At 47.0% G+C, this 24,248-nt stretch overlaps 1 protein-coding gene across 1 annotated transcript; it reads left to right on the forward strand.

Moving 5' to 3' along the window:
- The first annotated feature begins 12,309 nt into the window (after positions 1–12,309).
- LOC117447395 (odorant receptor 131-2-like) lies at positions 12,310–21,449 on the forward strand. Its single transcript, XM_071203254.1, has 6 exons — positions 12,310–12,358; positions 13,065–13,199; positions 13,269–13,356; positions 16,589–16,729; positions 19,560–19,824; positions 20,922–21,449. Exons 1-6 carry the CDS (start codon positions 12,310–12,312, stop codon positions 21,324–21,326), a joined length of 1,083 nt encoding a protein of 360 aa, XP_071059355.1. The 3' UTR covers positions 21,327–21,449.
- Positions 21,450–24,248: the final 2,799 nt, after the last annotated feature.

Genomic DNA, 24,248 nt, shown 5'->3' on the forward strand with positions numbered 1-24,248 from the left:
AAGTTGTTATACATGTACAATGAGAGAAAGAAATGCGTCTCCCTTTCAAACGGTGCCATCAAAACAAAAAACATCACAACATAAGACAACAAATATACGCAGCATACATACTTAGGAATAAGGAATACAATGCAGTAATTATTTCCAGGGGTATAACAAATTAAATCTAAAAAGTAATAAATAATAATAGTATGTATTTATAATAATAATAATTACATATATATAGAGTCACATTTATTTCACATGCAGGATGATTAAGAGGTATGACTTTCAGGTGTTAAGAGCAATGATGGCTCTTGGGAAAAAACTGTCTTTGAGTCTGTTTGAGAGCAGCAGCAGGCTGTGACCCAGAGAGCTCCTTCCAGCACCTCGCTCTCCCACCCAGAGGACAGGCTGCTTCACAGCACTATGTAACCCAGGAAAGAAGCTTGAAACCTGTCCATTTCATCCACATTTGACTCATGAAATGTACAAGAACATAAGTACAGCAGAGTCACTGCTGTAAGCAGGGTCCCACACTCACAGGCAGAGATCCAGGGTGATGCACATGGCTTTCTTACCCAGGAATAAGTGTGTGAAAGCTGGGTAAACGTTATGTGAATACAGGGTGAGAGCAGCAGCAACAGCAGCAGGCTGTGATCCAGAAGAGCTCCTTACAGCAACCTCGCTCTCCCACCCAGAGGACAGGCTGCTTCACAGCACTATGTAACCCAGGTAAGAAGCTTGAAACCTGTCCATTTCATCCACATTTGACTCATGAAATGTACAAGAACATAAGTACAGCAGGGTCACTGCTGTAAGCAGGGTCCCACACTCACAGGCAGAGATCCAGGGTGATGCACATGGCTTTCTTACCCAGGAATAAGTGTGTGTGTGTTACGTGCAGTAGTGTGTGTGTGGTCGTGTGTGTGTGTCAGAGATGGGGACTCGAGTCTGCGACTCGGACTCGAGTCGCACTTAAGTCGCACACACAGAGACTTGAGACTTGACTTGGACTCGTGACCAAAAGACTTCAGACTCGACTTGGACTCTTGTGTTGGGACTCGTGAACAATCATTGTGTTTTCTATTGTTGGCGTATTAAAGGTGGGGTAGGTAAATTTGAGAGAAACCGGCTCGAGATCGCTAGAATTTGAAAATACACAACCGGAGATAATCTGCTAGAGGCTGCTACTTCCTTATAGAGCCCGCCTCCTCCAACACACACGAACCGCACGAACGTGCACATGACCAATGAGGGCACGAGATAAGTTTGTGCCCAGATGGAAGGCTGACAGGCAGGTAGGCCATCCAGTTATTTTAGCTGGGCTCATTACGCAGACGTGCGCGCCTCTGTTACTACCTCGTAGTAACACCATGGCCACCGGCGGCACACCTGCGGCTGTACCGCTTGTAATTAGGTTCAACTACAACAACTTCGAACAAAACGCTGGCGGCACCAACAAAAGGAGCGCACACTGCAAAGTCTGCAATATCAAAATCAAGGATGCTGGCGCAACAACGTCGGATTTCATCAGGCACTTGAAAACTCACCCGGAGAGGTCAGTCACATTAACGCATATGGACGGTTAGCAAACATGTTTAGCTCAGCATCAGCTATGTAATGTTAGCTTAGCTTGCTGCTAGCTTTGTAACTGCATATTTGAAAAGATGAGTGAATGTTTGCTTGTTACACTTGTTTGAGTTGAGTGGCGTTGACATCCAACTCTTGACATGACATAAAAAAGGTCGGTAACGTTAATCATTACGTTCCGCTGCCACCATCTACTGGCTAACGTTAAACGTAGAAAAATACATAGTTACATACATAAATACATCTGTGGGTTTATAGGCAGGTTACAGGTTTATTGTTGACCACGTAACGTTAATGTTACAGGTTTATCAGGTTACCATGACACTGGCTTTGAGTGAGAGGATAGAGAAATATGTTTATTAATAGTAGACGTCATTAGAGACCCAGTGTATAATAACACAGTAAATGCTTTGAATTTCTTAGATATAGCTGTGCAGTATTCTTAACAGACTGGATAGCAGCAGACAATAGAAGGCTTATTACAACCAGAAGAGACATGAGACTTTTATTTTTTTAGAGACTTGAGACTTGACTTGGACTCGTGACCAAAGACTTGAGACTTGATCAAGTCTCAACCCACAAAGACTTGAGACTTGACTTGGACTCGTGACCAAAGACTTGAGACTTGACTTGGACTTGCAAAAAAAGACTTGTGAACATCTCTGGTGTGTGTTTTCCTCTCTCTCCCTCTGATTGTCCCCAGGTGCAGCCTCTCCCCAGGTGCTCCTAATCGACAATCAAGGCTTCCATATAGGACCGGAGGAGGACGGCAGTGAGGCCCCTTCTTTCTCTCCTTCTCGTCTGGCTGCATGTGTGCAGCATGTCTCTGTGTGCGACACAGCCTAGTTGTGTGCTGTCTATTGTAAACTTGTGTTGTAATTTGGCTGGTGAGCCGCCTCACTTATGTTCTTATTAAAACCTCACTTAAACTCCTTCAGCATTGAGTTTCCTCTCCTTTTTCTCTCTTCCAGCTATCTTTTGTGTCGCTACTTCCCTTGGTACCCCTAGATCTACAAGGGAACGTAACATGGGGGCTCGTCCAATCTTTGAGACAAAGAGTGAGTATTTGGTTGTTGGTTAGTGTTGATATTGTGTTTGGTGGTGAGCAGTAGGGTGTATATAGGTGTAGGATTGGCTGTGAAATTATTTACTGTTGAACAGCTTCCTCAGTTTAGACAAGGGAGTGTCTAGCTGGACTGAATCAGTCCTTCCTTCAGGCACTCATTTTTTATTTTGCCTTTTTTATTTTCGGGGTAATCCTGGGTGGGGATTCATTCCCTGTTGGGGGCAGGCGATTCAGGGTTTCGGCCGCTGATGTTTGCCTTTAAAATCGCCTCGAGCCCGGCACGCTCCAGAAGATAGTTAGGTACAGTTTGGTAGGCAGGATCTGGGGAAGTTTGTAAATAAATAAATAATAATATTTGTAAGTAGCCGTTGCTATGGGGTCTAAATTAGATGCCAGGGTAAAAGTGCGTATGGCTCGTCTCCAGTGTGAGAGGGAGGAGCGTGAGCGAGAGTTTCAGCTCAGGAGGGAGCTGGAGATCAGGAAGCAGGAGCTGGAGATCAGGAAGCATGAGCTGGAGATCAGGAAGTTGGAGGCAGACACTGCTGTCCGGATGCGTCAGCTAGAGCTCCAAGCAGCTGTGGTGGGTGATTCTGCCGTTACACCTTCAGGTTCTGCTGCTGCTTTTGATGTTGGTAGCAACATTCAGCTGGTCCCTGTCTTTCTTGAGTCGGAAGTGGAGATGTTCTTTGGTGCATTTGAGCGCATTGCTGCTGCTCTGCACTGGCCAGACGACGTGTGGGCCATACTTGTACAGTGCAAGCTAGTCGGCAAGGCTCAAGCGGCTTGCTCTTCTCTTTCTGTCGAGGATAGTTTGGAGTATGACAAGGTGAAAGGTGCTATTCTCAGGGCATACGAGCTTGTGCCTGAGGCCTACAGGCAGCGTTTTCGCGGCATGAAGAAAGCTGCTGGCCAAACATACGTGGACTTCGCGAGGGAGAAGAAAGTCCTCTTTGACAGGTGGTGTAGAGCATGTAAAGCGGATGACATCGCTTCAGTATGTGAGCTGATGCTGTTGGAGGAGTTCAAAAACTGTGTACCGGAGCGTACGGTAGTCTACCTGAATGAGCAGAGAGTGACTACCCTTCAGCAGGCTACCACTCTGGCAGACGAGTCTGCGCTGATACACAGTAGCGTTTTTTTCCAGCGGGATCCTCCTCAGCGGGACACTTATCGAAGAGCTCCTGATAATGATGTTCCCTGTGCCAGTGTTCCATTGTTAGGTCCCAGGATAGACAGAGCTTGTTTTTTTTGTCTTGACCCAGGTCATATGATAGCAGACTGTGCAGCTTGGAAGCGAAAGCAGGCCACCACTATGGCGGATGAGGAAGGGCTTGAGCTATCATACAGTGGTGTTTTGGCTCAGAGCGATTCTCCTCATCGTTTTGGTTTCCGGAAAGCTCGTAACAGGCGTGCCACACATGCTCATTCTGCTTCTCTTCCAGGACCCAAGAAAAAGAGATTGTGTTTCTTTTGTCTTGATCCTGGTCATGTAGAGGCAGAGTGTGTAGCTCGGAAGGAGCAGGTGGCAGCTGCTCTGGAAAAGCCAAAAGACCGGCACCCGGTTGCGATGCGACAGAGTGGTGAGTTGCAGTTAAGTTCTAATAATAATTCCTTACATTTTATTATAGCGCATTATCAATGACTCAAAGCGCTTTACATATACACACATTGCACATCATACATGCAATGGTCAGAAACTGTGGACAATACCCACAGGAGCAAGTTCAGGTGAAGGGTCTTGCCCAAGGACCCACCGGCTTTACAGACGCAGCAGCGGCGGGTTTCACCCCTTGATCTGATGATCATTGCACAGCGCACTGCGCCACACCGTCCATCTTCACGCCTCGAGGTCATCGAGGCGCTTTTACAAGTATACATTGGTGTGATACATGTACTGTGGACAATACCCACAGGAGCAAATCCAGGTGAAGTGTCTTGCCCAAGGACACAACGGCCTGACGCAGTGACGGCGGGAGCGGGTTTCGAACTGGAGTTCCCCAGCACTCCCCCTTGATCTGATGATCGGATGCACAGACCACTGCGCCACCCGTCCCTCCAAGTTCTGCATCCGTCTGTGACAGTACTGTGGGTGTGGGTGTTTCCGTCTCTGAAGCGGTGGGTGTGGACCTAGCTCAGAGCGATGTGGATCTGTGTTCAGTGAGTGGTGTGTGTGTTGTGTGTGTTCCATGTGTTGCTCCGGTGTTGGCTGCTGGTGAGCAGTATAAGGTGTGTTTTATGGGGGGAAGTGTTACGTGCTGTAGTGTGTGTGTGGTCGTGTGTGTGTGTTTTCCTCTCTCTCCCTCTGATTGTCCCCAGGTGCAGCCTCTCCCCAGGTGCTCCTAATCGACAATCAAGGCTTCCATATAGGACCGGAGGAGGACGGCAGTGAGGCCCCTTCTTTCTGTCCTTCTCGTCTGGCTGCATGTGTGCAGCATGTCTCTGTGTGAGACCCAGCCTAGTTGTGTGCTGTCTATTGTAAACTTGTGTTGTAATTTGGCTGGTGAGCCGCCTCACTTATGTTCTTATTAAAACCTCACTTAAACTCCTTCAGCATTGAGTTTCCTCTCCTTTTTCTCTCTTCCAGCTATCTTTTGTGTCGCTACTTCCCTTGGTACCCCTAGATCTACAAGGGAACGTAACAGGGCTGAGAATAGCACCTTTCACCTTGTCATACTCCAAACTATCCTCGACAGAAAGAGAAGAGCAAGCCGCTTGAGCCTTGCCGACTAGCTTGCACTGTACAAGTATGGCCCACACATCGTCTGGCCAGTGCAGAGCAGCAGCAATGCGCTCAAATGCACCAAAGAACATCTCCACTTCCGACTCAAGAAAGACAGGGACCAGCTGAATGTTGTTACCAACATCAAAAGCAGCAGCAGAACCTGAAGGTGTAACGGCAGAATCACCCACCACAGCTGCTTGGAGCTCTAGCTGACGCATCCGGACAGCAGTGTCTGCCTCCAACTTCCTGATCTCCAGCTCATGCTTCCTGATCTCCAGCTCCTGCTTCCTGATCTCCAGCTCCCTCCTGAGCTGAAACTCTCGCTCACGCTCCTCCCTCTCACACTGGAGACGAGCCATACGCACTTTTACCCTGGCATCTAATTTAGACCCCATAGCAACGGCTACTTACAAATATTATTATTCATCCGCCATCCCTTGTAGATCTAGGGGTACCAAGGGAAGTAGCGACACAAAAGATAGCTGGAAGAGAGAAAAAGGAGAGGAAACTCAATGCTGAAGGAGTTTAAGTGAGGTTTTAATAAGAACATAAGTGAGGCGGCTCACCAGCCAAATTACAACACAAGTTTACAATAGACAGCACACAACTAGGCTGGGTCTCACACAGAGACATGCTGCACACATGTAGCTAGACGAGAAGGAGAGAAAGAAGGGGCCACACTGCCGTCCTCCTCCGGTCCTATATGGAAGCCTTGATTGTCGATTAGGAGCATCTGGGGAGAGGCTGCACCTGGGGACAATCAGAGGGAGAGAGAGGAAAACACACACACACACACACACACACTACGGCACGTAACAGTGTGAAAGCTGGGTAAAAGTTATGTGAATACAGGGTGAGAGCAGCAGCAGCAGCAGGCTGTGACCCAGAGAGCTCCTTACAGCACCTCGCTCTCCCACCCAGAGGACAGGCTGCTTCACAGCACTATGTAACCCAGGAAAGAAGCTTGAAACCTGTCCATTTCATCCACAGTTGACTCATGAAATGTACAAGAACATAAGTACAGCAGAGTCACTGCTGTAAGCAGGGTCCCACACTCACAGGCAGAGATCCAGGGTGATGCACATGGGTCAGAAAAAGTCTAAGTTAACTTTTGGAAGAACCAGAGAAAAGGGTGAAAATGGATCAAATGTATCCAAATATAGTGCCTCATATGCGGGTAGACTCCCAAGACAACTCCCCTCACATTCCTCCAAAATCAGAAAAAGTCCAAGTTAACTTTTGGAAGAACCATAGAAAAGGGGTGAAAATGAATAGAAATGTATCCGAAAATAGTGCCTCATATGCGGGTAGAGTCCCCTGACAACTCCCCTTACATTCCTCCAGAGTCAGAAAAAGTCTAAGTTTACTTTTGGAAGAACCAGAGAAAAGGGTGAAAATGGATAAAAATGTATCCGAAAATAGTGTCTCTTAAGGCGGATAGAGTCCCCTGACTGTTACGGTTATCTGAGAGAACCCAAACGCAGGACACGGCAGTGTGTTATAAAGGTTTTATTTGGAGGAGATAATCTGGCTGGAGAGTATCCACTGGAGCGTAATCCATTGAAGAGTATCCTCCGGAGTTTTAATCCACTGGAACGTAATCCACTGAAGCGTAATCCACTGGGGTTTAACAACGATCTGGCGCTGACAGGTTGTGGAGCCTCCGCTGATATACCATCCGTAATGGCTGATGGGAATCAGGTGTGTTGCAGAGGAGAGTGCTCAACTGTTTGCAACTGGTGGAGATTTGAGCCGGGAGCCAGGAGTGACAGGCACCACGCCCACACAGACAGGGAAAGGGAAAACACACACACAAGGAAGGTGGCTGGAGAATGCAACCACCACACTGACAAATCCCCTTATATTCCTCCAGAGTCAGAAAAAGTCTAAGTTAACTTTTGGAAGAACCAGAGAAAAGGGTGAAAATGGTTAAAATGTATCCGAAAATAGTGTCTCATAATTCCCTGACAACTCCCCTTGAATTCCTCCAGAGACCAGTTCAAAAACATAAAGTTTGGTAAGAACCATGATTGGGGTCCTCCAGGCAACAATTGTATCCGAGCCAAAGCACTCATGTAGCGGACACATTCCTCCATGATGTGAAACAGCCGGTTTTGTTCTAAGTGCTCTCAAAAAGTGGGTTTCCGAGCCAGGAGTGACAGGCACCACGCCCACACAGACAGGGAAAGGGAAAACACAAACACAAGGAAGGTGGCTGGAGAATGCAACCACCACAGTACCCCCCCCTTAAGGGACGCCTCCAGGCGGTCTACCAGGTTTACCAGGTCTTCCAGGGTTATCCCGGTGGAAGTCCCGTATCAGAGATGCGCCCACGATGTCTCGCCGGGGAACCCAACACCTCTCCTCTAGACCATAGCCCTCCCAATCCACCAGATATTGGAATCCCCTTCCACGGCGACGAACGTCCAACAATCGCCTGACGGTGTACGTTGGATGATTATTGATGATGCGGGGGGGTGGGGGAACACTCACTGGAGGAGACAAAGGACTGCTGGCAACAGGTTTCAACAGAGATACATGAAATGTTGGATGAACCTTCATGTGTGAGGGAAGTTTGAGTTTGACTGCAGATGGATTAATAATGGAATCGATGATGAAGGGGCCGACATACCGTGGGGTAAGTTTCTTTGACTCTGTCTTGAGTGGGAGATCTTTGGACGAAAGCCAAACACTCTGACCTGGTAATTAGTTGGGGGCCTGTGTCCTGTGGCGGTCTGCGATGAGGCGGTTGCGGGCAGCGGAGCGGAGCAGGGCTGCTCGGGTGTCCCTCCACACCTTACGACAGCGACGAAGGTGGGTCTGAACGGAGGGAACAGCAACTTCCTCTTCATGGGCTGGAAACAGAGGTGGTTGGAAACCCATGGCACAATGAAAAGGTGAAATACCTGTGGCTGCACTTGGCAGGGAGTTGTGGGCATACTCGATCCATGGCAGATGTGGGACCCATGACGAAGGGTTCTTGAAAGCCACACAACGAAGGGCCGACCCCAGATCCTGGTTGGTCCGTTCTGTTTGCCCGTTCGTCTGAGGATGATAGCCAGATGACAGGCTCACCGATGCTCCCAGAGCCTGACAGAAGGCCTTCCAAACGTGGGAAATGAACTGGGGGTCCCGGTCAGAGACGATGTCGGTGGGGATCCCATGAAGTCGAACTACATGGTTGACCAGAAGATCTGCAGTCTCTCGGGCAGTGGGAAGTTTGGAAAGAGCCACAAAGTGTACCATCTTTAAGAATCTGTCCACAATAGTTAGGATGATGGTATTTCCTTGTGAAAGTGGAAGTCCAGTAACAAAATCCAATGCCACATGCGACCAAGGGCGACTAGGTACTGGCAGTGGGCGAAGCAGGCCAGCGGGAGGCTGGTGGGAGGACTTGGCGCGGGTACACACACTGTACAGGCAGCAACAAAGGCCCTGGTGTCTTGAGCCATGTAAGGCCACCAGAAGCGTTGTTTGAGAACGAACAGTGTGCGATGGACACCAGGATGACATGAGAAACGAGAGGTGTGTGCCCACTGCAGGACCTTGGAGCGAACAGGGGTAGGCACAAAAAGACAATTAGCTGGGCAGTTACCTGGGCTAGGCTGCGCTCGCTGGGCCTCCCTGACCAATGACTCAATCTCCAAGGTAACAGCCCCCACCACGCAGGAGGCAGGCAGGATAGTGTCTGGACTGGCAGCTGGTCCATCGGAAGCAAACTGGCGAGAGAGGGCGTCAGGCTTGAGGTTCCGTGACCCTGGACGGTAGGTGAGGGTGAATGAGAAGCGGCCGAAATACAGGGCCCATCGAGCCTGACGGGAGTTAAGGCGCTTGGCAGATTGGATGTACGCCAGGTTCTTGTGGTCCGTCCATACAATAAAAGGGAGTTCAGCTCCCTCCAGCCAGTGCCTCCACTTCTCTAGGGCAAGTTTGACAGCCAGCAGCTCTCTGTTACCCACGTCATAGTTCTTCTCAGCTGGGGTGAGGCGGCGAGAGAAAAATGCACAAGGATGCAATTTTTGGTCTCGTTCCGAGCGCTGGGAAAGAACTGCTCCTACCCCGGTGTTGGAGGCATCGACCTCCACAACGAACTGGCGAGAGGAATCAGGGTGGATGAGCACAGGGGCAGTGGTGAAGAGTCTCTTTAGCTCTGAAAAGGCTGCATCGCACTCTGGGGTCCAGGAAAAGCCAGTTGTGGGGGAAGTGAGTCTGGTTAAAGGACCCGCCACTCTGCTGTAGTCCCTGATGAAGCGCCGATAGAAATTGGCGAAACCAAGAAACTGTTGAAGCAGTTTGACTGAGGTTGGTTTGGGCCACCCCACCACCGCTTGGATCTTCTCAGGGTCGGACCTAAGCTTTCCTTCCTCAACAATATAGCCCAGGAATGAGACTGTGTTGACATGGAATTCGCATTTCTCCGCCTTTACAAAGAGTCTGTTCTCCCGGAGTCTCTGCAGCACCTGCCTGACATGGATAATGTGCTCCTCCTTGTTACGAGAGAATATGAGGATGTCATCCAGGTAGACAAAGACTGATCGGTTGAGGAGGTCACGGAGCACATCGTTCACCATTGACTGAAAGACTGCAGGGGCATTCGTCAGTCCAAAAGGCATCACCAGATACTCGAAGTGACCGAGTGGTGTGTTAAAGGCCGTCTTCCACTCGTCCCCTTCTCGGATTCTGACGAGGTGGTAGGCATTGCGGAGGTCCAGTTTGGAAAAAAATGTGGCTTCCTGGAGGGGTTCAAAGGCGGAGTTAATGAGGGGTAGTGGGTATTTGTTTTTTACAGTAATGGCATTGAGAGCCCTGTAATCAATGCAGGGCCGCAGTGAGCGGTCCTTCTTGGAGACGAAGAAAAACCCAGCACCGACCGGGGAGGAGGATGGCCGAATGACACCAGCAGCCAGGGAGTCATGGATGTAATTCTCCATGGATTTTCTCTCAGGGCGAGATAGGTTGAACAGACGTGAGGAAGGCAGAGGGGCCCCGGGAAGGAGGTCAATGGGACAGTCGTAGGGTCGATGAGGAGGAAGAGAAAGAGCTCGCTGTTTACTGAACACCTCTCCTAGGTTATGATATTCAGTGGGAACAGATGACAGGTCAGGCGGCTCGATCTTGAGTGGTGGAGAGGCGGCCTCTGCTGGTGGTAGGGCAGACTGCAGGCATGAGGATAAGCAAAAAGAACTCCAACTAATGATCTTGCCAGTTACCCAATCAATCTGGGGGTTGTGAGTTCTTAACCAGGGATGGCCCAACACTATGGGGGCCTGAGGTGAGGAAATTAGGTGAAACTGAATAAACTCACGATGGTTTCCAGACAGAATGAGGTTTACTGGCTTGGTGCGGTGAGTGACTTGGGCCAGGAATTTTCCATTTAGAGCATTAGCACTAAGAGGTGAATCTAACACTTCACAGGAAATTCCTGCCTGAGCTGCAATGTCAATGTCCAAAAAATTCTCATTCGCCCCCGAGTCCACTAAGGTGAGCAGGGGTAGGGACTGTTGGTTGCAGCAAAGCATGGCTTCTAGCTGCGTTCTGGGTCGGGGGTTGAGAGAGGAGGAAGGGCTCGCCAGAATCCCCACAGCTACTGATGAGCCTGACCTTTTGGCAGACTAGGACAGGAGGAAACGAGATGACTGGTTTGGCTGCAATAAACACATTCCCCAGCATGGATCCTTCTAGCACGCTCAGATGGTGAGAGGCGGGCCCTTCCCACTTGCATGGGCTCATCTCCATGGGATGAGGCTGAGTAAGGAGTAGGGAAAGATCGGGGAATAGGGGTAGTGGCGGTTCCAATTTGGGGATCAAGTGAGAAGTCGGTGGGATTGGAGTGACGGCTAGTCCTATCCCTACGTCTCTCTCTGAGGCGATTATCAATCTTAATGGCTGTGGCTATTACATTATCCAAGCTACCTGGATCATCCCTAGCCGCTAGCTCGTCTTTAATTGCTTCGTTCAGCCCCTGAAGAAAAGCATCCTGTAGTGACTCGTTATTCCAGCGTGAGTCGGAAGCCACTGTTCTAAACGTACACTGGAACAAAAAGGCTCTACAATTACCCAAATCTCCAGCGTATCATTCAGGTGTGGGAATGACAGCCTCTCGTAGCTGATGGAGGAGTGCGGCAGGAGGGGGGGGGAGGGGCTGTCGGCTGTGCAGTGTGCTGCGGAGGAAAAGCCTGTGAAGTGAGCAGTTCTACCTGCGTGCCGATTCTTTGCACATTAACGGAGAGGTTCCGGAGAGTCTCCAATGCCTCACGGAGAACTGTATCATGATGCCCCACGAGAGCGCCTTGACTGGCCAGGGCTTGGCAGAGTTCGTCCGTAGTTTTGGCCTGGTAGCCGGTGTCCGCTGGGTCCATACTGGCCAGATCGTTCTGTTACGGTTATCTGAGAGAACCCAAACGCAGGACACGGCAGTGTGTTATAAAGGTTTTATTTGGAGGAGATAATCTGGCTGGAGAGTATCCACTGGAGCGTAATCCATTGAAGAGTATCCTCCGGAGTTTTAATCCACTGGAACGTAATCCACTGAAGCGTAATCCACTGGGGTTTAACAACGATCTGGCGCTGACAGGTTGTGGAGCCTCCGCTGATATACCATCCGTAATGGCTGATGGGAATCAGGTGTGTCGCAGAGGAGAGTGCTCAACTGTTTGCAGCTGGTGGAGATTTGAGCCGGGAGCCAGGAGTGACAGGCACCACGCCCACACAGACAGGGAAAGGGAAAACACACACACAAGGAAGGTGGCTGGAGAATGCAACCACCACACTGACAAATCCCCTTATATTCCTCCAGAGTCAGAAAAAGTCTAAGTTAACTTTTGGAAGAACCAGAGAAAAGGGTGAAAATGGTTAAAATGTATCCGAAAATAGTGTCTCATAATTCCCTGACAACTCCCCTTGAATTCCTCCAGAGACCAGTTCAAAAACTTAAAGTTTGGTAAGAACCATGATTGGGGTCCTCCAGGCAACAATTGTATCCGAGCCAAAGCACTCATGTAACGGACACATTCCTCCATGATGTGAAACAACCGGTTTTGTTCTAAGTGCTCTCAAAAAGTGCGTTTCTGATTTCGTGCGGATGGTAGCTTGGAAAAGATGAAGGGAGGTCTCGATTCCCCTCTCCGTTGTATAATGCAACGGGGGAGTGGAAATGTGTCCGGGGCTTCCGCCCGAAGCGCCGAAGACTTGCGCTTTTTTGAGCCCCTCCTCCGTTGGCACTTAGCCGTTTTTTCGAGAATTGTTTTAAACTTCATTTTTGATTATTTTAAAATATAATTGACCGTTTTCTTTACTTTTTTTTGCTTTCCACAGGTGGGAGCTGGCAGGCCGCCTATGAACTCCCAAATTCGGCCTGGAACCTCCGGAAATTGTGGGCTAAGCTCCATAAACTGACAAAGTCATCCAGAAATGTCATTTTAATAGCCCAAAAATATATAATACAAATACATTTAAATAGTAAAAGGTACAATTGTGCTCCTAATTACCCGGAATTTGATTTATATAGCCCCATGATAGTGAATAAAAATCATTTTCATGGGGAAAAGTGTTAAAATGCCTGATTAATATGTTTATACTGCTGGCAGCAGGTTCACTGCTGTAAGCAGGGTCCCACACTCACAGGCAGAGTTCCAGGGTGATGCACATGGCTTTCTTACCCAGGAATAAGTGTGTGAAAACTGGGTAAAAGTTATGTGAATACAGGGAGAGAGCAGCAGCAGCAGGCTGTGACCCAGAGAGCCCCTTCCAGCACCTCACTCTCCCACCCAGAGGACAGGCTGCTTCACAGCAGAGTCACTTCTGTAAGCAGGGTCCCACACTCACAGGCACAGATCCAGGGTGATGCACATGGCTTTCTTACCCAGGAATAAGTGTGTGAAAGCTGAGTGAACAGTGCTGTGAATACAGGGAGAGAGCAGCAGCAGGCTGTGACCCAGAGAGCTCCTTACAGCACCTCCGTCTCCCACCCAGAGGACAAGCTGCTTCACAGCACTATGTAACCCAGGAAAGAAGCTTGAAACCTGTCCATTTCATCCATATTTGACTCATGAAATGTACAAGAACATAAGTACAGCAGAGTCACTGCTGTACGCAGGGTCCCACACTCACAGGCAGAGATCCAGGGTGATGCACATGGCTTTCTTACCCAGGAATAAGTGTGTGAAAGCTGGGTAAAAGTTATGTGAATACAGGGTGAGAGCAGCAGCAGCAGCAGGCTGTGACCCAGCGAGCTCCTTACAGCACCTCGCTCTCCCACCCAGAGGACAAGCTGCTTCACAGCACTATGTAACCCAGGAAAGAAGCTTGAAACCTGTCCATTTCATCCACATTTGACTCATGAAATGTACAAGAACATAAGTACAGCAGAGTCACTGCTGTAAGCAGGGTCCCACACTCACAGGCAGAGATCCAGGTGATGCACATGGCTTTCGTACCCAGGAATAAGTGTGTGAAAGCTGGGTGAATAGTGCTGTGAATACAGGTAGAGAGCAGCAGCAGGCTGTGACCCAGAGAGCTCCTTACAGCACCTCGCTCTCCCACCCAGAGGACAGGCTGCTTCACAGCACTATGTAACCCAGGAAAGAAGCTTGAAACCTGTCCATTTCATCCACATTTGACTCATGAAATGTACAAAAACATAAGTACAGCAGAGTCACTGCTGTAAGCAGGGTCCCACACTCACAGGCAGAGATCCAGGGTGATGCACATGGGTCAGAAAATGTCTAACTTATCTTTTGGAAGAACCAGAGAAAAGGGTGAAAATGGAGAAATTGTATCCCAAAATAGTGTCTCTTAAGGCGGGTAGAGTCCCCTGACAACTCTCCTTACATTCCTCCAGAGTCAGAAAAAGTCTAAGTTAACTTTTGGAAGAACCAGAGAAAAGGGTGAAAATGGAAAAATTGTATCCCAAAATAGTGTCTCTTAAGGCAGGTAGAGTATGGGGTGACGTATATGCACACTTGAGCACCAGCAAGACCCCCACCTCCATAACCTTGTGCACCAGGTGAACCTGTGTACCCACACTTAAGCACTCCCCCACAGACTAAACCAAGAGGGAACACCGGTCAGAAGTTTGTGCCCCTGGTAACACTGAATAAAAAAAATAAAAATGTTTCAAGTTAACCAGGGGCATGCCATTAAAACTGCTATGCATTGAGGATTTTAGTCCGAGATGAGTGCTTGTCTGCGGGTATCTTGTGTCAGCTTCGTGGACCCCCAATTTAAAAGGAAATGTCCATTATATTGACAAACATATTTATATACAGAATGATGATTATTTTACCCTCAGACACATGCATAGAGCACCCCGAAGTGTTGAATGTGTGTAGGCACAGTTGGTCAAATTTGGACTTTGCATTTGAAGTTGACGTCACATTTCCATTGTGCGGACATGTGTACATTTTGAAGGACAAGTCCCATGTTAACTCTGTCCATAAGGCAGACCTTTTCCTTTTCCAGCATTTTTGAATCAGCTTGAAGCGACTTGATTGACTTCTTGGTACACCCTGATAATAAAGAGTTACAATAATACAGCCTAGAAGTAACACATGCATGGACTAGTTTCTCTGCATCGTTTTGAGGCAAGACTATGCCTGATTTTTGCAATGTTACGTAGATGCAGTAGGCGGTCCTTGAAATTGATTTTATGTGGCCGTTAAGGATAGATCCTGATCAAATATAACACCAAGATTCCTTACAGTCTCACTGGAGGCCAAATTAATGCCATCCATAGTTAATATATATTTAGATAATTTGTTTCGTAGATTTTCGGGCCAAGTACAATAAGTTTTGGTCGTGTTTAACATCAAAAGTTTAAGGTTATCCAGTAAAAGTCCTGTATTCAAAATGTTATCCAAATCTGTAAGGTAATTAAAGGTATCACAAAATGTACTGGAGTTTGTTTGTTCAGCTGGGGGTTAAAACTCTGCAGATTCTAGTTTGGATTTAACAGATCAAAGTGTGTGTGTGTGTGTGTGTGTGTGTGTGTGTGTGGGTGTGTGTGTGTGTGTGTGTGGTGTGTGTGTGTGTGTGGGTGTGGTGTGTGTGTGTGTGTGTGTGTGTGTGTGTGTGTGTGATTATTATATTATTTGACTGATATTTCAACTTATTATTATTCACAATAATTGGATAGATTTATCATTTCTGCAGGATACGATAGGCTCTGATATCTCTGCAGCTCCTTTGTTAAACATCGATATATTATAAAACATATTTAGCCTTTCACAAATATGTTGCATCCTGAGATTTGAGTATTGCACTTGTCCATATAGTGCATAACATATATATTAATTGTGCAGCCCTTATCACATGTCTTTTTAGTCACAGTGATCCATGAGAGTAGATCATTCAGATTTAATTTGGATTTAATTTCCAGAAAAGTGTTTTTTGGGCACTCTGTAATCTCAGCAGGGGTTCAAATGAAGAGGTTTAAATTGTGAATTATCAGTCCATGGTATGTTCAGCTAATATTCTAACAGTGATAACCTTAGACTACAGTATTTATATTGTGAAATCTCTAAAGCTTTACTAAATCAACACATTGCATGTTGATTACAATTTATCGGAGGCATTATAGACACTGAGACATGAAGCTGCTCCGGTTTAAATCTGCTCTCATTTTGATTTGTAGCTTTGCCTTCTCTTACCAGTGACTGCTGACTTATTTTACTCTCACTCTTTAACTGTGACTCTCTGCGCTCAACAGTGTCAGTAAAGCATTGCACATAATGTTGCTCCATGTAAAATACAAACCTGTTGTATAAAATAACATCTAATTGTACAGAGGACTTTCTTAGGACTAGACTGTAGTTCAAAGCTGTTGTTTTACTTATGTTTTGCTTGATTGTTGATCCTGCTTTAACCTGCTATTTCATCACAATTATAGATATAGATTAGACCTTAGACCTTACCAATGTGTTAGTATTTGTATTTGATTGTATAGACTATTTGAGGAATTGGGTGGTACATAGGAGTGTTTCAAATGTCCCAATAACTCCAGTAGTGTGCTAGAAGTACAAAAGTAAAATCTGATGGAAAAAACAAAAAGATAGGTATTATTGTTTCCGAAACATCGCTATATTCATGTTTTTGTTATTATGACCGAATCAGTGATTTTAACCAGGTTTTGAGGACATCTTCAACATGACGCTCCCATCTCTTTCCTGTTTACATAGTTTCTTGTTTTCTTGTTGTCTTCCTCATGTTCTCCTCCTCTTCCTCTCCTGCAGGTATGTGCTGTACATCCACCTGGTGATTAATGACATGATCATGCTGACACTTTCTCTGGGGCTAGTGATCGCCACCTACACCGGCAACCCAGGATTCATCCCCTGCTGGATCATGCTGGTCGTCTTAATCACCACCAACAGGTAGGGTTTCATCCTGGAATAATCACATGGGAGGGAGTCAGATCTTGTACTTGAGCAAAAGTAGAAGTACTCAGATATTGTACTTGAGTAAAAGTAGAAGTACTCAGATATTGTACTTGAGTAAAAGTAGAAGTAGTTAGATATTGTACTTGTGTAAAAATAGAAGTACTTAGATATTGTACTTGAGTAGAAGTAGTTAGATATTTCACTTGTGTAAAAGTAGTAGTCAGATCTTGTACTTGAGTAAAAGTAGAAGTACTCAGATATTGCACTTGAGTAAAAGTAGTAGTCAGATCTTGTACTTGAGTAAAAGTAGAAGTACTCAGTGTCAAGATCTGTCTGTGTTGTGTTTTGTCTTGTCTTTTTCTGTCTTTGGTTTCCTGTGTTATTTTTTAAAAGTCTTCACCTCCTCCCGCCTCACCTGTCTCTTGTTTGTTTGATTAGTCATGTGTGCATGTAGGTTCTGTGTTTTCTGTTAGTCTTTGTTAGTTCCTTGTTGTAGTTTGACGTTGTTCACGTGGAAGAGTTCTGTTTTGCTCTGTCTTTAAGCCTCGAAATAAAGGTATTTTCTGTTTATCTGCATTTGGGTCCTGCCTGCTTCGCTCTCAACCCTGACAGAAGGAACTAACCAATGATGGGCCCAGCAGATCCTTTTGAGTTGGAATTACTTCGTTTTTACTTTTCTTTGGCTGGCTGTTCTGATAAGTGGAGGGGAGCGTCTGGAGTTCAGCAGCGAGAGGCTGCTCTGGCTAAGGCACACCAGATGGCTATGGAGAAGCCAGATTTAGTGAAATTCTTACCTGGTTGGATTTTGGATTTCCTCTCGGTGTGTTATCCCCTGCCTGCTAGCCCCAGCCATGCTGGCTCCCTGCCTCCCAATTCCCAATATGACACCACACGCATCGGTGTGTTCCGTCTGGAGTCAACCCTTGCTTCTGCCCCAGTTCCTGCTCCTGTCCGTTCTCTGGAACTCTTCTGGCTTTTGGAGGTCCACGGAGCCTCCAAAAGGCTCCTAAGAGAAGGAGTTGCAGGTCCAGACTAGCAGCCCTAGCCACAGAAGCCATACTTTGGGCTCCAGTACAGGCCCCAGCAGCCATGGTTCCAGCCCCAGTTCTGGCCCCATCAGCCATGGTTCCGGCCCCAGCAGCCATGGTTCCAGCCACAGTTCTGGCCCCATCAGCAATGGTTCCGGCGCCAGCAGCCATGGTTCCAGCCCCAGTTCTGGCCCCAGCAGCCATGGTTCCGGCTCCAGTACAGGCCCCAGCAGTCATGGTTCCGGCCCCAGTTCTGGCCCCAGCAGCCATGGTTCCAGCCCCAGTACAGGCCCCAGCAGCCATGGTTTCAGCCCCAGTTCTGGCCCCAGCAGCCATGGTTCCAGCCCCCGTTCTGGCCCCAGCAGCCATGGTTCCGGCCCCAGTTCTGGCCCCAGGTGCCATGGTTCCAGCCTCAGTCCTGGCCCCAGCAGCCATGGTTTCGACTCCAGCCCCTCGTCTCCGGCCGACGCCAGCTCCCTGTGTCCTGTCGGCGAACCGACCGTCTCAAGTCTCCTCTCAAGTTCCTTCTCAAGTCCCCTCTCAAGCCACATCTCGAGCTCCCTCTCGAGTCCCCTCTCAAGTTCCCTCTCGAGTCTCCTTTCAAGTCCCCCCTCAAGTCCCCTCTCAAGTCCCCCCTCGAGTCCCCTCTCAAGTCACCCCTCGAGTTCCCTCTCAAGTCTCCTCTCGAGTTCCCTCTCAAGCCTCCTTTCAAGTCACCTCTCAAGTCACCCCTCGAGTTCTCTCTTAGGTCCACTCTCAAGTCACTTCTCGAGTCCCCTCTCAAGCCTCCATTCAAGTCACCTCTCGAGTTCCCTCTCAAGTCTCCTCTCGAGTGTCCTCTCGAGTTCCCTCTCGAGTCCCCTCTCAAGTCACCCCTCCAGCTCCCTCTCGAGTCCCCTCTCGAGTCCCCTCTCGAGTCACCTCTCTAGTTCCCTCTCGAGTCACCTCTCGAATTCCATCTCTAGTCCCTTTTCAAGTCCCTCCTCTAGTCACTTCTCTAGTCCCCTCTCTGGTCCCTTCCTGAGTACCCCCCTAGTCCCTTCCCAAGTCCCTTCCCAAGTTCCTTCTCTAGTCCCATCTCTAGTCCCTACTCAAGTCCCTCCTCTAGTCAATTCCCTAGTCCCATCTCTAGTCCCACCTCTAGTCACTTCTCTAGTCCCATCTCAAGTTCCCTTTCAAGTCCCCTCTCCAGTTCCCTCTCGAGTCCCCTCTCGAGTTCCCTCTCCAGTTCCCTCTCAAGTCACCTCTCGAGTTCCCTTCTCGAGTCCCTCCTCTAGTCCCTCCTCTAGTCCCCTCTCTAGTCCCTCCTCGAGTCCCCTCTCTAGTTCCCCCTTGGTTCCCCTCTCGAGTCTCCTCTCAAGTCTCCTCTCGAGTCACGTCTCAAGTCCCTACCCAATGTCCTGGTCCGTTGGAGGTTCCGCTGGGGATCCTTCCAACTCCATGTCCTGTCCCGTTGGAGGCCCCGCCGACTACTCCTCTCCCGGTTCTTGTCCGGCCGACACCGGGTCCTGCCTGGCCTCCGGAGCTGTCCCGTCAGCGCTTTCCTGCCCGGCCTCCGGAGCTGTCCGGTCTTCGCCCTCGAGCCCGGCCCCCTGAGAGCCGCGGTCTTCGCCCTCGGGCCCGGCCCCCTGACTCTTCCTTTGATTCTGCCTGAACTCTGCCTTGCCCCCGGGCCGTCCGCCCAAGACCCCTTCCGGGTCCTCCGCTGTGCCCCTGGGCTGTCAGCCAAAACCCGTCCTCCAGACCCCCTCCACCCACCCTGTTGACCCTAGTTTTGTGTTTCTCTCTCCCTCCAGGAACAGCCCTCTGAATCTGGCTGGCATGGCGTTGGAGCGTTACATCGCCGTGTGTCTTCCTCTTCATCACGTCCAGATCTGCACGGTGCAGAGAGCCCACCTCCTTATTGCTCTCATCTGGCTCGTGTCCTTCATCCCTGCCTTCACTGACATCATTATCATCCTCATCACTCAGACTCTGTCTGTCTTCTCAAAGATGGTCTTCTGTAACCCCGCCTTCGTCTACAACACACCGTACCACGTGACCCTCAGTCTAGTGGTGGAGGTATTTGTTATCTCGTTGAATCTCTCTCTGATATTTGTGTTTGTCACGCCTTTCCCTCCGGCAGTGGTGTAAAGTAACTAAGTACATTCAATCAAGTATTTAAGCACACTTTTGAGGTACTTCACTTGAGTATTTGTTCTACTTTGTACTTCTACTCGACTTCAGTCAGGAGGTATATGTTATACTTTTACTCCATTACATTTATTGAATAGCGTTAGTTACTTGGTAGACTTTTTACTTTGACTTCTTACATTTTGAACACAAATACTTGTACTTTCTACTTCTTACATGTTGAAACAATTACCTGTACTTTCTACTTCTTACATTTTGAATACAAATACCTGTACTTTCTACTTCTTACATTTTGAACACAAATACCTGTACTTTCTACTTCTTACATTTGAACAAAATACCTGTACTTTCTACTTCTTAAATGTTGAACACAAATACCTGTACTTTCTACTTCTCACATGTTGAACACAAATACCTGTACTTTCTACTTTTACATTTTGAACACAAATGCCTGTACTTTATACTTCTCACATGTTGAACTCAAATACCTGTACTTTCTACTTCTTACATGTTGAACACAAATACCTGTACTTTCTACTTCTTACATGTTGAACACAAATACCTGTACTTTCTTCTTCTCACATTTCCCAAACAGCTGGTTCCTTTAGTCTGAATGTACGTTTGGTGCGTGATCATTATTCTTTAGAGTCATTGCGTGCCTATTGATTTGAACACGATCCGTGTATCCATCATTTCCTGGTCTTCTCTAAAGAAGAGGGACCAATGAAAACGTTGTCATGTTGCCGTTGTTCAGCATGGAAACATTCATTAGCTAACAATGACAATATTGTTCTATTAATATAAAGGGAGGTCAGGTACTCTTTAAAGCAGCTGCTAGCTATGGGTACTGTTTACTGAAGTCCATTTAGAAGCCCTCTTTACTTTTACTTGAGTAAAGAACTTTAGTCAGTACTTCTACTTTTACCTGAGTATTTTTAAACACGAGTGTCTGTACTTCTACTTGAGTAAAGGATATTTGTACTTTTGCCATCTCTGTTAATAAGTACTCCCCTCTTCCTCCTCAGGTACTCCTGTTCTCCTTCGTCTTCCTCACGGTGGTCCTCACCTATCTGAACGTGCTCCTCGCAGCTCGGGGGGTTTCAGGTGTGAGTCGAGCCTCGATGAGAAACGCCCGAAACACCATCCTCCTCCATGGGGTCCAGCTGCTCCTCTGCCTGCTGTCCTTCATCGCGCCCTTCATCAACCTCTTCCTCATCACCAATTGGCCCCACAAGACAACAGACATCTTCTTCAGTACCTTCGTCTTCACCAACATTCTTCCTCGTCTTCTCAGCCCTCTCATCTACGGCCTCAGAGATAAGAAGTTCCGCGCAAACATCTGGATGCATTTCTGCTTTAAAGGATGCAGGACAGTGGAGGAGAGGATGAAAGTACGACCGAGGAGAACGTCCAAACATGCGATACACTGAGAGAGACTGTACATTCAAAGATTCAAAGCTTTATTGTCAGAGGCACAGCTACAGTGGAGATGTGGCAATGAAAAACTCAAGTCCCAAGCTCCTCCAACAATGCAACATAATATATAATAAGACATAAAACAAATGTAAAACAACAAATAGTGCAAGAAGTCAATCAAGACCTGGGATTTGACCCTGTTTAAATCAAGTCAAAATCAAAGTCAACTTTATTGTCAATCTTTCAGTTTGTGTGTACAGACAGAGAGATTGAAATACAGTTTCCCACAATCCTGAATACAAAAAACCAATATATATAAAAATATGTATAAAAATATGTACATACCTGTATACACACAATCAACAGACACGGCTGCTATTAACCATTAATGTCATTATGGATTAATATTCCGATTATTTTTGTCTACTGAATGTGAGAAAAGGTTTGTATAATCCCTTGCATCAAGACACCTATTTTTTGTATTACAAGTTGTCTGAAATGGTATGTTTAAATATGCAAATGTATGTTTTGATATGAAAAGAAACATATATAAAACGTATTTTCCATTTTCTGCTCGTTTACTTTCCAGTCAACACAGAGACATATTTTAATTCTGCATTTATTCAATAAAAAAAGATGCAAGCTACTTTTCAGGTTCAAATAATGATACTAAAATCAACTTGTAAACAATGCTGCCTTTTGAATAGATTAAACTTGCCAGCAGTGAATTAACAAGTTAATATTAACTGCATCAGCTGTATAATATACTTATATATGTTTTATATAATAGGGTCATTTAAAGTTGTTATACATGTACAATGAGAGAAAGAAATGCGTCTCCCTTTCAAAGGTGCCATCAAACAAAAAACATCACAACATAAGACAACAAATATACGCAGCATACATACTTAGGAATAAGGAATACAATGCAGTAATTATTTCCAGGGGTATAACAAATTAAATCTAAAAAGTAATAAATAATAATAGTATGTATTTATAATAATAATAATTACATATATAGAGTCACATTTATTTCACATGCAGGATGATTAAGAGGTATGACTTTCAGGTGTTAAGAGCAATGATGGCTCTTGGGAAAAAACTGTCTTTGAGTCTGTTTGAGAGCAGCAGCAGGCTGTGACCCAGAGAGCTCCTTCCAGCACCTCGCTCTCCCACCCAGAGGACAGGCTGCTTCACAGCACTATGTAACCCAGGAAAGAAGCTTGAAACCTGTCCATTTCATCCACATTTGACTCATGAAATGTACAAGAACATAAGTACAGCAGAGTCACTGCTGTAAGCAGGGTCCCACACTCACAGGCAGAGATCCAGGGTGATGCACATGGCTTTCTTACCCAGGAATAAGTGTGTGAAAGCTGGGTAAACGTTATGTGAATACAGGGTGAGAGCAGCAGCAACAGCAGCAGGCTGTGATCCAGAAAGCTCCTTACAGCACCTCGCTCTCCCACCCAGAGGACAGGCTGCTTCACAGCACTATGTAACCCAGGTAAGAAGCTTGAAACCTGTCCATTTCATCCACATTTGACTCATGAAATGTACAAGAACATAAGTACAGCAGGGTCACTGCTGTAAGCAGGGTCCCACACTCACAGGCAGAGATCCAGGGTGATGCACATGGCTTTCTTACCCAGGAATAAGTGTGTGTGTGTTACGTGCAGTAGTGTGTGTGTGGTCGTGTGTGTGTGTCAGAGATGGGGACTCGAGTCTGCGACTCGGACTCGAGTCGCACTTAAGTCGCACACACAGAGACTTGAGACTTGACTTGGACTCGTGACCAAAAGACTTCAGACTCGACTTGGACTCTTGTGTTGGGACTCGTGAACAATCATTGTGTTTTCTATTGTTGGCGTATTAAAGGTGGGGTAGGTAAATTTGAGAGAAACCGGCTCGAGATCGCTAGAATTTGAAAATACACAACCGGAGATAATCTGCTAGAGGCTGCTACTTCCTTATAGAGCCCGCCTCCTCCAACACACACGAACCGCACGAACGCGCACATGACCAATGAGGGCACGAGATAAGTTTGTGCCCAGATGGAAGGCTGACAGGCAGGTAGGCCATCCAGTTATTTTAGCTGGGCTCATTACGCAGACGTGCGCGCCTCTGTTACTACCTCGTAGTAACACCATGGCCACCGGCGGCACACCTGCGGCTGTACCGCTTGTAATTAGGTTCAACTACAACAACTTCGAACAAAACGCTGGCGGCACCAACAAAAGGAGCGCACACTGCAAAGTCTGCAATATCAAAATCAAGGATGCTGGCGCAACAACGTCGGATTTCATCAGGCACTTGAAAACTCACCCGGAGAGGTCAGTCACATTAACGCATATGGACGGTTAGCAAACATGTTTAGCTCAGCATCAGCTATGTAATGTTAGCTTAGCTTGCTGCTAGCTTTGTAACTGCATATTTGAAAAGATGAGTGAATGTTTGCTTGTTACACTTGTTTGAGTTGAGTGGCGTTGACATCCAACTCTTGACATGACATAAAAAAGGTCGGTAACGTTAATCATTACGTTCCGCTGCCACCATCTACTGGCTAACGTTAAACGTAGAAAAATACATAGTTACATACATAAATACATCTGTGGGTTTATAGGCAGGTTACAGGTTTATTGTTGACCACGTAACGTTAATGTTACAGGTTTATCAGGTTACCATGACACTGGCTTTGAGTGAGAGGATAGAGAAATATGTTTATTAATAGTAGACGTCATTAGAGACCCAGTGTATAATAAACACAGTAAATGCTTTGAATTTCTTAGATATAGCTGTGCAGTATTCTTAACAGACTGGATAGCAGCAGACAATAGAAGGCTTATTACAACCAGAAGAGACATGAGACTTTTATTTTTTTAGAGACTTGAGACTTGACTTGGACTCGTGACCAAAGACTTGAGACTTGATCAAGT

This window comes from Pseudochaenichthys georgianus, chromosome 5 (assembly GCF_902827115.2).
Source record: "Pseudochaenichthys georgianus chromosome 5, fPseGeo1.2, whole genome shotgun sequence".
Lineage (NCBI taxonomy): Eukaryota > Metazoa > Chordata > Actinopteri > Perciformes > Channichthyidae > Pseudochaenichthys > Pseudochaenichthys georgianus.

What these genes read in the sequence shown, in the direction of transcription:
- LOC117447395 (XM_071203254.1), top strand. Translation starts at nt 12,310, where the DNA reads ATGATTGGGGTCCTCCAGGCAACAATTGTATCCGAGCCAAAGCACTCA. An exon ending in ATCCGAGCCAAAGCACTCAT is followed by an intron (nt 12,359 to 13,064) that starts GTAACGGACACA and finishes ATGTGAATACAG; the next exon opens with GGAGAGAGCAGCAGCAGCAG. An exon ending in CTCACAGGCACAGATCCAGG is followed by an intron (nt 13,200 to 13,268) that starts GTGATGCACATG and finishes CTGTGAATACAG; the next exon opens with GGAGAGAGCAGCAGCAGGCT.